The sequence below is a fragment of the Dama dama genome, chromosome 18, assembly GCF_033118175.1.
Source record: "Dama dama isolate Ldn47 chromosome 18, ASM3311817v1, whole genome shotgun sequence".
Lineage (NCBI taxonomy): Eukaryota > Metazoa > Chordata > Mammalia > Artiodactyla > Cervidae > Dama > Dama dama.
In genome coordinates, this window is record NC_083698.1 from 81,882,200 (window position 1) to 81,899,616 (window position 17,417).

At 41.6% G+C, this 17,417-nt stretch overlaps 1 protein-coding gene across 2 annotated transcripts in view; it reads right to left on the reverse strand.

Annotated features, from left to right (window-relative positions):
* FAM3C (FAM3 metabolism regulating signaling molecule C) overlaps positions 1 to 17,148 on the reverse strand; it is a 52,429-nt gene extending 35,281 nt beyond the window's left edge. Inside the window, exons 1-2 of one of the 2 annotated variants that reach the window (XM_061165686.1) lie at positions 17,051 to 17,148; positions 71 to 125 (exon numbers count right to left, since the gene is read on the reverse strand). In XM_061165686.1, coding sequence (XP_061021669.1) covers positions 71 to 83 — 13 coding nt within the window. In that variant the 5' untranslated portion in view covers positions 84 to 125; positions 17,051 to 17,148. Of the gene's footprint in view, positions 1 to 70; positions 126 to 14,369; positions 14,445 to 17,050 lie in introns of those variants that run through there. The other variant, XM_061165688.1, reaches the window with a different exon arrangement.
* Positions 17,149 to 17,417: the final 269 nt, after the last annotated feature.

The following is a 17,417-nucleotide window of genomic DNA, read 5'->3' on the forward strand; positions in this document are numbered from 1 at the left end:
CATTCAATCATTACAAAACAAACAGGTTACACAAGAAGCAAAATCATTCCTACTGAATTAAGTATCTTACCTGCTACCCTCATGTTTGGTTTTTCAGTCTCTGGCACTTTTTATTCAATACGCTCCTAAAGTCAAAAGAAAAGGCAAATATCATTAGGTCTAGAATGAGCCTTCCTCCCTGGATTGAGTTTAATTTGGAGTGAGTGTGCGTGCGTGCTAAGTCGCTTCAGTCATGTCCAACTGACATGTTACCTCATGGACTGTAGTCCTCCAGGCTCCTCTGTCCATGGGATTCTCCAGGGAAGAATACTGGAGTGGGTTGCCATGCCCTCCTCCAGGGGATCTTCCTGCCCCAGGGACTGAACCTCGGTCTCTTATGCCTCCTGCATTGGTAGGCAGGTTCTTTACCACAGTGCCACCTGGGAAGCCCTTGGAGTGTATATATTAAACTAAATAGATGTCATGATATTTCTAAGTATTCTACCAGTGTTAAAATTTAATGGAAAAAACCTTAGCACTGGGCCTGTCTCCTTCCACTGGACCATAAAAGCTCCTGAGAGGAGGGTGTATCTAAAATTGCTCCCTAACTGAAGGATCGCTGAAAAACCTGCCATCAGGCATGTGGACAGAAGATAATGCCTTGTTGTTTTCAGTGATTACCCATCTGTAACAAACTTTTGATATTTAGTTCCAAACCTTCAGTTTTCAGTTGAGATCCAAAGAACTTAAGCTGCTTATCTAGTCAGGGACAAATTACTTGAGAAATGGGGCGAGGATTTATGTCTGCTCGCTCCTGCTCCAGGGCTCACTCCAGTATATGATCCCATTTCATTTTTAGTAGGACACAGTTCAGGTGTCACTATGATAAGCACTTATAGGAAAGGCACCTTATCTTAGTACCAGGGTCCTCTTCCTCTTCATGTTTTCAATATAAGTTTGTGGAAGAACATATTTAGACATATAGAACTGCCATTTTAAATATCCCCAGCAATTATGATTATCGACAGTGTACATTATACATCAAATAAACAAACTATAATTTTATATTATTCTAATAACAACAAGAAGTAGGTACTGAAAGAAAAATCTGTGTATAGGTTTGTGTGTTTCTCCCCTAAGAAGTAACTCAAGATAGGCAAAAAAATTTTTTTTTAAATTAGGAAAGCTAGTATATGAGTTTGATAGGAAATCCGTGCTCAAGGTCAGCTAGACACCTTCCACAGTTTACTCAATCTCTTGTACAGGAAAGGAATTCAAAAGAAAATTTTGATTAATGAAGTACACCCATAAAAAATATATATGTCTTTATTTTGGATTGTATTTTAACCCGGATGTTTCAATGTTGCTGTCTGATCATGTAATTCATAAAATGGCTCAAATAAAAACAACAGCAGATCCCTGAAGGACGCTGAAAGGAAGTGAAACATCCAGTTTCCTTATTCACCAATAAGGAATTATCCGGGGTGGGGATGGTGAGCATAAAAAAAGAACCAGTGTTTCTTATGTGAATTCACTTCCTTCTGCTCAATCTACCCTGAAGAAAATATCAACATTTATACTAGTACTGAACTAAGCATTATTGATTTATTTTCCTTTATGAGTTATCTGAATACCTTCTATATAATAGGAAAAGTCAATGTTATATATCTGTTTAAACAACTTAGCCACAGGCCAGGAAAACATTAAAAGGAAACAGATACAAGTAGCCACAAGCTACCACATAAAAGCAGGGGGTGGGGAAACTTGGCTTCTCAAATGAAAACCCCAACTAGTTACAAATCCTCTTTTGACTTCCAGCAAGATAGAACACTATGTTCACAACACACACACTAATACTGCAAAATATCCTCACTCTTATCTGAATGTGGCCTGGGATAATTTCTACGGAGTATGAAAAGCAGTTGAGCAGGCATCTGCTGTTCTATTTCTTGGTTTCCATCACCTGCCAAGGAGGTCACGCCTGTACATTACAATCGCTGCCTCATGTACTGCCCCTCATGTGGTCTGCCTAACCAGCCTGCTCCTAAACTTCCCACTAGTAAAGCCACAATACAAGCAACTACAATGGTCTAGCTGAATTCATGTTTTCCATTGAATTTCTCAGAGAATAACATTTAATAAAATCTCTAAAACCTCATAAAATCTCAGCCACAAACACATTTTTAGTTTGCTTATGAAGCAAATTAATGATGCAAGAGTGTAGATCGGCATAAGGAAAGAATACTGAAAATATTTGAGAGCAAATCAAGGAGCATCTGTTTACAATGTGCTAATTCCAAACCATTCCTAATTTGTCTTCTTAGAAGGACATTAAAAACAAACAAAACATTTACACAGAATTGTCCCGGGGGAGGAACATCTTAATGGAGTCTGGTATGTACCTCAGGCTGAATCTCCAACAATCAAATGCAGGTAAAACAGATCCAGAGAAAATGAACAACACATCAAAAGGGGGAACAGGGCCTCTGCTAGAAATTCAGAGCTCTTTAATTCAGAGTAAGAGGTGAGAATTTTATAACTGTCCTTACATACTCATTAAAAAGTAGAGATATAAAAATTAGAGCCATTTACCAAAACAGGAATATGGGTGGGAGGAGAGTATTTTTAAAGATTAAAAAAAAAAAAAAATAGTATATTTGTGAAATACATTTTTCTCTCCCCCCTGCCACCCCAAAGTGTAGTCTAGGTCAAAACAAGTTCCCGTGTATTAGATCAATGATTACCCATATCATCGGTTGCTAATGTGTAAAGTGCATAACCATCAGAGTCCACTGCAGGCAGGGCCACTGTGCTTGCTCTGACCAATGAAACATCATTCTGGATAAACACTAATTAAGTAAGTAACCTAGACTGAAGGAGGGAGCCTGAATTAGGATTTCTGATTGACACACCACATTTCTTCAAATTTCTTGTAATTTAAACATTTCATTTAGCCCAACCATGTACTCTGGTTTAATTTACGGAGTTTTGCTAAAATCAGGCCTAAATAAACAGACCTTGTCTTAGAATCAGTCAACTGTAGGAAGATGGATAAAAACACAGGTCAAATGATACTGTCACTCTTTCCTTGAGAAGTGAACTCAAGCTACATCCCGGTGAATTAGAAGAGCACCATTCTACATCAACAAAATAAGCCATAGGAACAATTATTCACCATTTGTGTAAGGCTGTGCCAGTTAGCAAAAACTAGGTAATAAGGCAAACAGCTGAGTAAGTCACACACATTCTTATTTCATGTAATCTTCCCAATAGCCCTACAGCATTATAGATGAAGTCAAGAGATATGTTCAAGGTCATATAAAAGGTAAGTAAGGAGCTGATACTATAAACAATTCCACCTCCCTTACACCCCAGCAGCTCTCTGACATGCTCTAAGAAGCTTGTTGACAAAATTCCATGCCAATCAATCTGGCTTTTGCAAATTGCTCTGGGAATCACTAATCCCTGCTGCCAACTAGCCACTCTAGGGCTCTGATGGTTTGTCAAAATGACTAAGCCTGTGTATTAGAACACTTCGTGCAAGACAGAAAGGCCACAGGAGAATGAAGTATACCAACAAAAAACAATCACTTAATTAAACCAGAAGAAAATACTACCAATTATATACCAAAAGTATAAAGAAACTACCGCTCCATTCAATCCACTTTTAACTCAGTTATGGCCAAATGGCAATAAAAGGAAACAAAATTTGTGACCCCAAAGGTCTCTTTGGTGTGTTAATTATTTCCAGTTGGAAACAGTCAAGGGCAAAAGATCCTGATCTTCCCCCTTTGCTGCCTGAAGAATTTACAGGGGGTCTATTCAGAAGGAGCTATTACCATATATAACAGTAGTATGAACCAGATGTGTAGATAGGGAGGAACTCAGCAAAATCTGCTTGCTAAAATTCCTCTAGGTATCCCATTGTTACTGCAAGGCCCAGAAAACATTTACCAAACATTTGCTCTTCTGCCTCCAAAGGAATTGCCCCTTCCTCCCCTTTGAAATCCCAAACCACTCCCCCTCATATTCCTTCTCTTTTGTCTTTAGCTGAAGATAGTATTTAAAGTGAGAGCTTCTAGCATTTTGGCAACTCAGTTTTCCCTGGTCTCCACCATGTATACATGTTATTAAACTTCTGATTTTCTGTTAATCTGTTTCATGTTAATTTTAGACCAGCCAAAAGAAACTAAAAGGGTAGAGGAAAATGCTTCCTCCCAGACGGCAATTTTAAATGAATCAACTGAGAATCAATAGATGATTTTAATATCCATGTGAACTGAGGCTTTTCAAAAAGATGAAGTCTAAAAATAGATCTGAAGTACATTTAGGCCTTGTGATGGCTACTTTATGTGTCCACTGCACTGGGCCACTGGGTGCCCAGACACTGTACTTGGTTAAACATTCAGGGTCTGTCTCTGAGAATCTTACTGGATGAGATTAACATTCAGTTCAGTTCAGTCGCTCAGTTGTGTCTGACTCTTTGTGACCCCATGAATCGCAGCATGCCAGGGCTCTCTGTCCATCACCAACTCCTGGAGTCTACCCAAACTCATGTTCATCAAGTCGGTGATGCCATCCAACTATCTCATCCTCAGTCGTCCCCTTCTCCTCCTGCCCCAATCCCTCCCAGCATCAGGGTCTTTTCCAGTGAGTCAACTCTTCACATCAGGTGGCCAAAGTATTGGAGTTTCAGATTCAGCATCAGTCCTTCCAATGAACAACCAGGAATGATCTCCTTTAGGATGGACTGGTTGGATCTCCTTGCAGTCCAAGGGACTCTCAAGAGTCTTCTCCAACACCACAGTTCAAAAGCATCAATTTCTCGGCACTCAGCTTTCTTCACAATCCAACTCTCACATCCATACATGACCACTGGAAAAACCATAGCCTTGACTAGACAGACCTTTGTTGGCAAAGTAATGTTTCTGTTTTTTAATATGCTATCTAGGTTGTTTATAACTTTCCTTCCAAGGAGTAAGTGTCTTTTCATTTCATGGCTGCAATCACCATCTGCAATGATTTTGGAGTCCAAAAAAATAAAGTCTGACACTGTTTCCCCATCTATTTCCCATGAAGTGATGGGACCAGATGCCATGATCTTAGTTTTCTGAATGTTGAGCTTTAAGCCAACTTTTTCACTCTCCTCTTTCACTATCATCAAGAGGCTTTTTAGGTTCCTCTTCACTTTCTGCCATAAGGATGGTGTCATCTGCATATCTGAGGTTATTGATATTTCTCCCGGCAATCTTGATTCCAGCTTGTGCTTCTAGCCCAGCGTTTCTCATGATGTACTCTGCATATTAGAGATACCAAGGGAACATTTCATGCAAAGATGGGCTCGATAAAGGACAGAAAAGGTATGGACCTAACAGAAGCAGAAGATATTAAGAGGTGGCAAGAATACACAGAAGAACTGTACAAAAAAGATCTTCATGACCCAGATGATCACAATGGTGTGATCACTACCAAGAGCCAGACATCCTGGAGTGTGAAGTCAAGTGGGCCTTAGAAAGCATCACTACGAACAAAGCTAGTGGAGGTGATGGAATTCCAGTTGAGTTATTTCAAATCCTGAAAGATGATGCTGTGAAAGTGCTGCACTCAATATGTCAGCAAATTTCTAAAACTCAGCAATGGCCACAGGACTGGAAAAGGTCAGTTTTCATCCCAATCCCAAAAAAAGGCAATGCCAAAGAGTGCTCAAACTACTGGACAATTGCACTCATCTCACACGCTAGTAAAGTAATGCTCAAAATTCTCCAAGCCAGGCTTCAGTAATACGTGAACCGTGAACTTCCAGATGTTCAAGCTGGTTTTAGAAAAGGCAGAGGAACCAGAGATCAAATTGCCAACATCCGCTGGATCATCGAAAAAGCAAGAGAGTTCCAGAAAAACATCTATTTCTGCTTTATTGGCTATGCCAAAGCCTTTGACTGTGTGGATCACAATATACTATGGAAAATTCTGAAAGAGATGAGGATACCAGACCACCTGACCTGCCTCTTGAGAAACCTATATGCAGGTCAGAAAGCAACAGTTAGAACTGGACATGGAACAACAGACTGGATCCAAACAGGAAAAGGCAATTAGCATTAGGGTAAAGCAATTTGCCTTCCCCAAGTGAGTGAGCCTTGTTCAATCAGTTGGGAGATCTGAAGAGAACAAAAAGTACTGAATAGAGCAGCATTCACTCTTTCTGCCTACAGTCTTCAAGCTGGGATATCGATTTTCAGTTTTAGTTCAGTCGCTCAGTTGTGTCCAACTCTTTGCGACCCCATGGACCACAGCACACCAGGCTTCCCTGTGCATCATCAACTTCCGGAGCTTGCTCAAACTCATGTCTATCGAGTTGGTGATGCCATCCAACCATCTCATCCTCTGTTGTCCCCTTCTCCTCCTGCTTTCAATCTTTCCCAGCATCAGGGTCTTTTCCAATGAGTCAGTACTTTGCATCAGGTGGCTAAAGTATTGGAGTTTCAGCTTCAGCATCAGTCCTTCCAAGGAATATTCAGGTCTTCACCTGCCTCCAGATTTGGACTGAAACTTATATCACTAAATTCTCCCGGCTCTCAGGCCTGTGGCCTCAGACTGGAACCATATCACTGACTCTCCTGGGTCTCCTGTCTGCCGACTGCAGATCCTGCAACTTCTCAGCCTCCACAACTGCACAAGCTGATTCCTTCTGATAGTTACTTATCTTAGGTAGGTAGATACGTGAGCTTCCCAGGTGGTACAGAGGTAAAGAACACATCTGCAAGTACAGGAGACTTGAGTTCAGTTCCTGGGTCGGAAAGATCCCCTGGAGGAAGGCACAGCAAGCCAGTCCAGTATTCTTGCCTGGAGAATCCCATGGAAAGAGGAGTGGGGTGGGTTACACTCCACAGGGTCTCAAAGAGTCAGACATGACTGAGCAATTGAGTATACACACATAAGGTAGATGTCTGTTAATACAGACAGCTAGATAGATAGATGGACAGATGGTCTCCTATTGGTTCTGTTTCTATGGAGAACCCAGATCCCCTCAAGATCAGAATGTAATAGATGAAATTTTTAGTCCCAGAGCAGTAAAAGAGAAAAATGACACAATGCTGAAATCTAAAGAATGCTACAGCTAAAAGTCACAAGGGGAAGTTATTCTAATGTTTACAAAAAAAAGTATGGTATTTAAAGAAAAGTATTTGCAAAAAATACTTGCATTTATGTAAATAAAACAGAGCAAGTGTTGGCACCTTTCTGTAAAAGGGCCAGAGGGTAAATAAAATGCTTTAATTCTGTGGACCACAGCGTCAGAGTAAAAGTGTGAGTCCCTCAGTCAGGTCCGACTCTTTGCAACCCCATGGAATGTTGCCTGCCAGGCTCCTCCATCCTTGGGATTCTCCAGGCAAGAATACAGGAGTGGGTTGCCATTCCCTTCTCCAGGGGATCTTCTGAACCCAGGGATCACAGCCGGGTCTCCCACATTGCAGGCAGATTCTTTACCAGCTGAGCCACCAGCAGACCACAGAGTCTCTTCAAACCTACGCCACTCTGTGGCTGTAACTGGAGAGCAGTTGTTCACAATACTGAAACAAATGGGCCCAGTTGTGTTATTAAAAAAAAAAATTACTAATTAAAATTTTCACATTATAAGCTACTAAGTCTGCTTTTGCTTTTTTTCTTTTCAATCACTTAAAAATACAAAAGCCAATCTTGGCTCGTGACCCATTAGACCCATCAGTCATAATTTGCCACCTGAGGTAAAGGAATAAAAAATGAAATTGAAATTGAAAAATCTTTTAAAATAGAGGAATTAAAAACCTTCCTGACCATGCTCTAATATTCCAACATTTCTTGGGGGACTACCTGCAGGATATAGAATTCCCATACGGCTTCTATGGGACCTCTGAGAAGTACCAGTAGAGAAGTAGGACAGATCAAACAATCCTGAATTCTGTGTTCCATCTGTGTTCACCACACATTTTCACAATCAACTGCTCTCCACATAAGAAGCATCCACCCAACAAGAAGCAATATCACACATCCTCTTCAAAAGAAAGGAAGGCGTCTTTCCTTTCCCACAGACGAAGCTGTCCACCTACAGTAAAGACAGGAATAAATCTATAGACTCTGGAATGTTTTTCAAAGGATCCCAGGAGACATTAAAAAAATGGAGAAAAATTAATCTCATTATATCTCCTTTCATTAACTGTAAAAATGATGGTGAGGAGAGCTTAACTGCTTTGGTAAGTGTTTAAAAGTGACTGCTTTTGTGTGTGTGTGTGTGTGTGTGTGTGTGATGGACTTAAAAAGGGCAAAGGGATACGGGTAACTGTGTCTGATCAATTTTTTAAATTTCAAATATTTAGTTTTAAGGAACCGTTGCTTTAATAGAAAGCTGTCACTGTATCAGGTGCAGACTGTTCTCAAGTACTGGTCTCATCCAGATGTCACTGTGCACACATCTTCACCAAGAGGGATACATTTTTAAAATAACAAAATGGAGAGGGTGAGAAGATTGTATTCACTTAAAAGAATCTGAACATTCAAACACTCCGTATGATATGTGAGTTGCTATCACCATAAGTATTGTGAATTTAATAGAATTTGCTGTTTTCTGTTAAGCAACAGAAAAAAAAAAACAAAAAACACCAATTACTACCTTGAAAGTAGTTTAGTTCTCACAGGAGACTCTGATACAGAATCCTAGAGAATGGATGTTTCTAAAATCTACCATTTTAACACACACACGTGTCAAGACACCTAAGTGGAAGTATGACCTGAAAGTGATTAAAGGGAAAATTTTAGACGTCTGCATTACAACTGGAAAAGTATCCTAGGTTTTTAAATGATCAAACTAATCTTACTAGAAGGAAAAAGAAAAGAGAAAAGAGCTAAAAACAAAGTATTTGGGAAGGAAAGGAGGACATCTGATAATTCTACAGTGCCAAGAATATATTCACTTTTTCCAAAGATCATTGAAGAAAATGTAAGTGTATCCACTCTCCTGCAAAATGGCCTTCAAAAAGATGAGACTACAAAGCAACAGACCAAACACTTTAAAATAATGATTCAATAGATCCAATAAGTGAGTTTCTTTAGAAGGAAATGGTAATGCTCTACTGAAAACCTCAAGAAGAGAGGGATACAAATGATCTAATCCTGGATTTAAAAGTTTTCTGAATATCATCATATGGTTTTACTTATTTTCTTAATAGCACACATTGAAATTACATTAAAAAGAGGATTAGTATCTAACTGGGCGTCAGAAACAGAATTAAAAGCATACTATGTAAAAGCACAAATGAGCCAAAGGGCACCCCTCTCCCTGAAATATTCTGGATGCACTCAGCTTTCCTGCACAGTCCACCCACCATAAATTGCTACCCTTTGCTTTTATTTGCTTCTTCTGGCAGTGCCTGGACAAAGTAACACTTTAAAGATACCCCATGTGATCTGCAGCAGCTGGATAAAACTCAATTCTTTTAAGAATGAGTCGAGACAAACTATAACTGTCATCCTGTCTTGTTCCTCCAGTTAAAAACCAGTTACAAGCAGTCGTGCTAACCATGCAACTGCCCTGCCTGTCCTGACTCGGCCCCAGTGACGAGTGGAGGGAAGGAGGGGGAACAGAGCCTGCCAGACCACACACACCACCCTCTAAGCGCAAAACTATTTCAACACTGTTCATCCAACACCGAGAATTCCACAGGACAACTCCTTCCACCAACATGAATCAGCTAGAGACCTAAAACTCTTTCCTCTTCAGATAGCTGAGACATTAGATATCTGAAATACTGCAGTTGATCAACAAGCATTTAACCATGTTTTCTGTAAATACTCCAAGTGATTAGACACTAAGTGGACACGTATCCCTCTCCCTCCCACCCCAAATCTAAGCAGTTTTCTACAGACAAAAAATATTTCATTTGCCAAAATGATGCCACTGAAGGAAGCACCATAGCAGGAGGGGCTGTTCTTCACTGAATTCTCATTGGTGAAGATAGATTCATTTTAACCTATGTTTTAACCTATTCTCTCCTTCAGGCCCCAGTGTTCCATTGTGGTGTTTCTTTTGAAGTTGGTAGCCAGAGTTCTGGTTCATTGTGACCCACTGAGAAATGGGCTTTCCTGGTAGCTCAGCTGGAAAAGAATCTGCCTGCAATGCAGGACACCCCGGTTCGATTCCTGAGTCAGGAAGATACCCTGGAGAAGGGATAGGCTACCTACTCCAGTATTCTTGGGCTTCCCTGGTGGCTCAGATGTAAAGACTCCACTTGCAATGCAGGAGACCTGGGTTTGATCCCTAGGATGGGAAGATTCCCTGGAAAAAGGAATGGCTACCCACTCCAGTATTCTTGCCTGGAGAATTCCATGGACAGAGGAGCCTGGCAGGACAGTCCATGGGGTCGTAAAGAGTCAGACATGACTGAGAGACCTTCACTAAGAAATGGAGTATTTCTTGTCACATCAGTAAACAAGAATGTCTCAATCACAGAGATCCCAGCCCTCCAATGTGAGTTCCTAAGCCCTAAGGGCACTCAGGAAAGAGAATGTCTGTGATCTAGCAGCAATCAAACTATAGCCCCTCCCTACAGTGAGTCCCAAGAAAGTTCAAGATGTGGAAAACACAGGATACTGGACCCAGATAGCTGAGATACATATGAAAGGAATGATTTCAGTGAGCCCAGACTCTTGCAATAAATTCCTTGAGTTATTTGGCTTCCTTTAATTAACAATAATCTTTTGATGTTCGGACTACCTGTCCCTTGTTACAAAACTTCTATATAACCTGTCCCTTGCCCCCCCTCACCAGAGCAGTTCTCATAGGGCCACTTGAGATGCAGTCTCCTGGGCTTAAGGTCCTAAAAATTCCACCAAGTAAAACATAACCCTCAACTTTTAGGTTGTGACTATTTTTTTAAGTCAACATCAAACTTGGTGCTGACACCGATTACTACACAATATCCTAAAACTACTCAACACAGGATAATAGGTGGCTGGTGTATACGCATGTAACTGGCTAGCTGGCATCAGGGGTTATGAACTCTCTAACAGAAGAAAGGGTGACAAAAAAGAACTCAAATGAGGAAGCCACACCAATGTCACTGTGGCATAAAGTACAAATTTTAATGGACTGCACAAAATGGACATCACTAAAGTACACAGAAGCTTAAAAATAAGATTTCTGAACTGATCTGCAACACCCACATATAAAAGACTGGAAACGGGTACGCTGAAAACAACATGGGGCCAGACTAGAGTGCGTTACACTCTGATACAGTTACATCGCATTTTAAAACAAAGTCATCAGTGTCATCTTCATTACAAACACATGTCAAGTACAGGCATCGTATGTTAAACTCTATTATAAACAAATTTTACCAAGTATAAGGTCTAAAGGACTGTTCCATTATAATTCTTTTAACCCATGGCTTCATTATAACCCTTCACTGTAACAAGAGGGGCTTGTGGTTTCCCAAGCACCTCACATTCTACTTTACCGATTCTAAGATGCACACTATCTCCTTTCTTTTAACAAGTCTTAAATCAGGATGAGGTTTACAACCACATTTCTTCCTCTTAGTAGTGTATAAAATAATGGTGTACCTTACAAACAGCTTAGATTCAATGAAATACTATATCTGGTTCCTTGAAGTCCAAACAATAAAATAGCCCACATCATGTGCACACAGGGCTTCCCTGGCGGCTCGGCAGTAAAGAATTCACCTGCCCATGCAGGAGAACTTGGCTTCAGTCCCTGGGTCGGGAAGATCCCCTGGAGAAGGAAATGGCAGCCCACCCCAGTATTCTTGCCTGGAGAACCCCCGTGGACCGAGGAGCCTGGTGGGCTACAGTCCGTGGGGTCACAAAGAGTCAGACACAACTTAGCGACTAAACAACATCATCCTGGGCACCACAATTACTGGTAGGCTTGTTATTGGGTTGGTCAAAAAGTTTATCAGGGTTTTTCTGTAACATCTTACGAAAAAATCCAAATGAACTTTTTGGCCAACCCAATACAAGGCACATTCCTGAGCCCAGAATCTCTTGGACAGAGGATTAAAACTCCTGCATGGTTAATAAACTCCCCAGGTGACCCTCAGTCAAGCTCAGATGTGAGAACTTCGGCCCAACAGTACATCAATCCAAACACACAGAGACGTCTAGAGTAGGGCTGGGGAGTGAGTCAGATCTAGGCCAAAAAAGCCCAAAGGTAAAATTCACAAGACAAGAATCTTCATTCTTTCCTTAACAATGGAAATCAGCTAGACTCTGGGCCAGGTCTCCCGTGAGAGTCAGGGAGAGAAGGGCAGCGAATAAACCTGGAAACACTGTGCTGAGGAACACAGCAAAGAGAACTCCTGTTTGCAGCGCTTACAACAGAGGGTAAAATTAGAATCATCCCAATATTTCTTGCAGTCTTCCTCTCTACCAAATCAGAATTTTGCTTAAAAATTCATAATCCAACTGAAGAAATGAAGTGGGGATCAGATTTCTGTGACTAAGAGTACAAACACATCCCGAACAGAAAACAGGACAAAATGACATTTGTTCTGTCAGCTCCTGCAGAGTTCCACAATTGCTGACTAAATGGCTGTAATGTAACCTACTTTAATCTTACACTATACCATCCAAGAGGAGAAAGAGAGATGGATGGATGGATTGACAGACACAAGGGGAAGGAGGGAGGGAGAGAGATTATCAATAGCCAAAATAAAACTAAATACATTTTAACTATAAGTTGAACATAAATAAAGAAGTGTCTAGTTCACAAATCGCTACAAAAAGAGACAGGAGAAAGGCACAAATTTCCATACAGTATAACTATCTTCATTTCCTATAATTCCAGTATTTTACACTGTATCAGATGGGATGTTACAGGTACCTATTCTGAATGTTTTAGAAGTCCTCTATATATTCCCTTCATTTATACAGTCTTTAAGTTAGTCTTCTGAATTTCACTGCACTAGGGCAGACATAATTCTGTTAGTCAAATTTACTTATGTGAAGAAATGGAGGAGCAAAGAGATTCCATCTGCCCAAGGGCCTGGAGAGTGTATCATTTCTATCACAAAATCAAGAATGCAAGTTAGCAGCCATTTGCAAAGAACAGATACTAAGAAGCTTCTAGTGTAAAATTTTCTGAACCAATTAAAAATTCATTTTCTGTCAATCACAGGTCCTTCAAGACACATTTAATGATCACCTAACTGCAGATAGCACAGTGGTAAAGAATCCCCCTGCCAAAGCAGGAAACAACAGGAGACACAGGTTGGATCCTGGGTCAGGAAGATCCCCTGGAGGAAAAAATGGCAACCTACTCCAGTATTCTTGCCTGGGAAATCCCATAAACAGAGGAGCTTAATGGGCTACAGTTCACGAGGTCACAAAGAGCTGGACAGGACTGAAGCACCTTAGCATAGCATAGTGCATGGATAGCTAGGCAGTAGATCTGATAACCATGATTACTACCTAAACAAGCCATGCAGAACTCATAATGAAAATCAACTCAGACTCACAGCTACAAACATCCATGTAACTTTTTCTTACTAGCACACAAAAACTCATGAGGGTCCATCAATGGATGAAATACTAAACAAAACGTGGTATGTACCTACACATGGAATATTATTCAGCCACAGAAAGGAACAAAATGCTGATACAGGTTACAACATGGATGAACCTTTAAAACATAAGAAGTAAAAGAAGCTAGACACAAAGATCACCTATCTTATGACTATTTACATGGAATATTCAGAACAGATAAATCTGTAGCTAAAGCAGACTAGTGGTTGCCACAGGTTGGGGAATGGGGAGTAATTGCTTAATGAACATTAGGTTTCCTTTCGGGGTGACAAAAATGTAGAATTAAAAAGATGTGTTGGTGGGAATGCAAACTAGTGTAGCCACTATGGAGAACAGTGTGGAGATTCCTTAAAAAACTGGAAATAGAACTGCCATATGACCCAGCAATCCCACTGCTGGGCATACACACCAAGGAAACCAGAATTGAAAGAGACACATGTACCCCAATGTTCGTCGCAGCACTGTTTACAATAGCTAGGACATAGAAGGAACCTAGATGTCCATCGGCAGACGAATGGATAAGAAAGCTGTGGTACATATACACAATGGAATGTTACTCAGCTATTAAAAACAATGCATTTGAATCAGTTCTAATAAGGTGGATGAAACTGGAGCCTATTATACAGAGTGAAGTAAGTCAGAAAGAAAAACACCAATACAGTATATTAACACATATTTATGGAATTTAGAAAGATGGTAACGATGACCCTATATGTGAAACAGCAAAAGAAACACAGGTGTAAAGAACAGACTTTTGGACTCTGTGGGAGACGGCAAAGGTGGGATGATTTAAGAGAATAGCATTGAAACATGTATATTACCATATGTGAAACAGATCGTCAGTCCAGGTTCCATGCATGAGACAGGGTGCCCGGGGCTGGTGCACTGGGATGATCCTGAGGGATGGGATGGGGAGGGAGGTGGGAGGGGGGTTCAGGATGGGGAACACATGTGCACCCATGGCTGATTCATGTCAGTGCATGGTAAGAACCACTACAATTAAAATAAATTAATTAATTAAAAAAAAAAAGATGTGATGACCTCCCAATACTATGAATGCACTAAATGTCATGGAACTGTACACCTAAAAATAGTAAATTTTATGTTATGTAGATTAAATTTAATTGTTAAAGGCAACTGAAAAACTCACCACAGTGAAGCTAGAAAAATAAAGAACAGATGAAAATTAATTAGATTAGAAATAAGGGAGGTATAAGTAATAAAAACAGCTTGAATCAAATAAACAGGCCAGTGAGGAAGACAATGGAAGAATACTGATGGGTGAAACTGTGGAAACTTATAGAGATAGTGGAACATAATTTTCTCCCCTGAGAAAATATCAGCTGACTCTATTTTAAGAGCAGAATAAAATTCACAAAACCTTTTCAAGTTTAAAGAACTTGGGAGTCATGTGCAATCACCCCAATCAGATTAAGGAAATTAGGCAAAATATGATATTAAATAAGTTGGTCAATGCCCTCTATTGGGCAATGAACTAATTGCAGAATTACTGCTTAGAATCCCAATTTTCTGATCCCAAGTTCAGGAACTCTTCTGGACTAAGTTTAAGCCAAATGTTTGCTATTTACTAAATTCTCAGCTAGGTGCCTTTCTGTAATACATAAGACCAAAATCTCTTACTTCTTAGGTCTTGGACCTTTCAGCTTTGAGAAAGGAGTTATAAAAGTAAAGAGTGGGGGGTGGGGAAGACTCACTACCTCAGAGAAAGTAAAGTAGCTTTGAGAGCCAAGGTTGCCTTATTCACAGCATCCATGTTACCTATAATTACCAGCAGGCACAAATAAGTACTCTGGTATGTCTAATTATGAATATACAAGTTTTCAAATGCTGAGGCTGACCATTTAAGACTTAAAATATGTGATTAAATAAAAGTCAGACTCTTCTGATGCCCCACAAGGACTACTTATCACCATTCAACAACAATCTCTTTATCCTCTGACATTCTCTCCAATGATATTTTCCTTTTTAAGGTATCTTCATTAATTACAAAAAGATTTAGCTACTTAGTAATTCTTTTTAAAATTGTAACAGCTATTAAGTTTATTTAAAACGTCACTTTAACCTACTGGAGCTCAGTCTTACTTTGACTCCCTTTTAAATAGAAGATCCCTCCATTGGGGTCTTGGGGAGGAACCTGACCTGTGTCCTTTTTTGAAGCCTCATTTATAGGTGATTCTGAGAGATCTCCCAGGAGAGTATCACTGCATCAAACTCTCTTTATTTCTTGCTATCAAGAAAAATGAGTTTAGAAAACATTACACAGACTAAAGCTTCTCACACCTGTATAAAGTGGGGGGCAGAGACCCTGTGATTTAATTAGTAAACTGCCAAAGAACTTGAGACTGGCAGCCTTTAAAAAGAGGTATAGTTAATGATATGGATATGACCACAACCAGTTGCTGATTCTGCCAATCTCTTGCTGGTGTTAATAACTTGAATTTTCTAAGTTAAATGGAGATCCCATTGTATTCAATAATGCACTGTATGAATAACATTAAGGTCTCCCCCAAACCTATAAAATTTGACAGGATATCACTAGCCCTGAAAGGTAAATAAGCATTCAAGGGGTCTGGGATCTCCTGCTAGTCTCTATCTTTTTGAACCTAACCTCCAGGGGAGTTCATATTTTCTGAGTAAAATTGGGAAAATACACAAATGGACCTACTCTATGGGTCGTTAAGAAATAAATGTGCATCTGAAAGCAGCTGGTACAGCGCCAAGTAAGCAATTGTATTCATATTCTTTTTGGCCAAATAGAAAGAAACAAAGAAAAGGTTCTGTGAATTAAACAGTCTTGTATGATAAGAAGTTAAAAAAAAAAAAAAAGAGAATGATGAAAACAAAAAAATTACAGCTGGAGATCTTAAACGTCAGTCCATCACTCATTATTTAGATCTAGGGTCACAAATTGTAACATATTGTAGAAACTGTGGGCTTAGCGGCAAACAAGTGGGAAAAAAAGCAAAGGAAAAAGAATAGTACATCCATCCGTGTTACTGAATACCAATGGGCTGGATAGGTTTTAAAAATAAAAAGTACCTCCAGCTCAGAAGACAGTAAAACTTTACAACTGAGCCAAGGTCTCCCTCCACAGAGTTCTAATGCGACATCCAACTCCATCCCCGCCTCTTTAGAGCACTCGGCCCCGAGCTGGAGACCGAGCGCCGGACACGCGCCCCAGGCGCCAGCCCCAGGCCGGAGCGCCAGGTGCAGGCGCCGCCCCGCCCTCCGCGGAGCCCGGAGCCTCGCCGCCCGGCTGAGGATACCCACGCGGCGGCGGCGGCGCGGACCCCCAGCCCACCCCGCTCCTGCCGCGCCCTGCCCCCGGTGGGACGCGCCCCGACCACCCGGGCACGCCCCGCGCCGGCGATCGCGGGCTGAGCGGAGGATGAAGGTGAAGGTGGGTGCCCGGCTCCCCCCAGCCTCCCTCCAGCCTCCCAGCCTGCGGCCGCGGCTCTGTCCGCCTCCCCGTCCGTCTCACCGGCCTCCCGCCCGCCTCTGCGCCGCGCGCGCCCGCTTGCCGGCCTCCCTGCGGTCAGTCTTGCCGGAGGCCGACGGGAGCCGCCGCCGCCGCCGCCCGCTGGCTCCTCCGCTTCCTCCCGGGTTCCTCCGGCTTCCCCTCACCCTTTCGAGTGGCCGGGAGGAAGCCAGCTCGCCGCTGGGCCGCCTCCCCCGCTTCCCCGGCGCAACCAATGGGCCCCCGCCTCCGGGAAGCCGCGCCCGCCCCCTGGCGGTGGAGGACCGAGCTGGCGCCGTGCAGGCCTGAGGAAGGGCCGGAGAGCACAGGGAGGGCTCTGCGGCCCCGCCCCTGTCCGCGCCGGGCTGTCTGGACCTGCCACGTGGGAGCG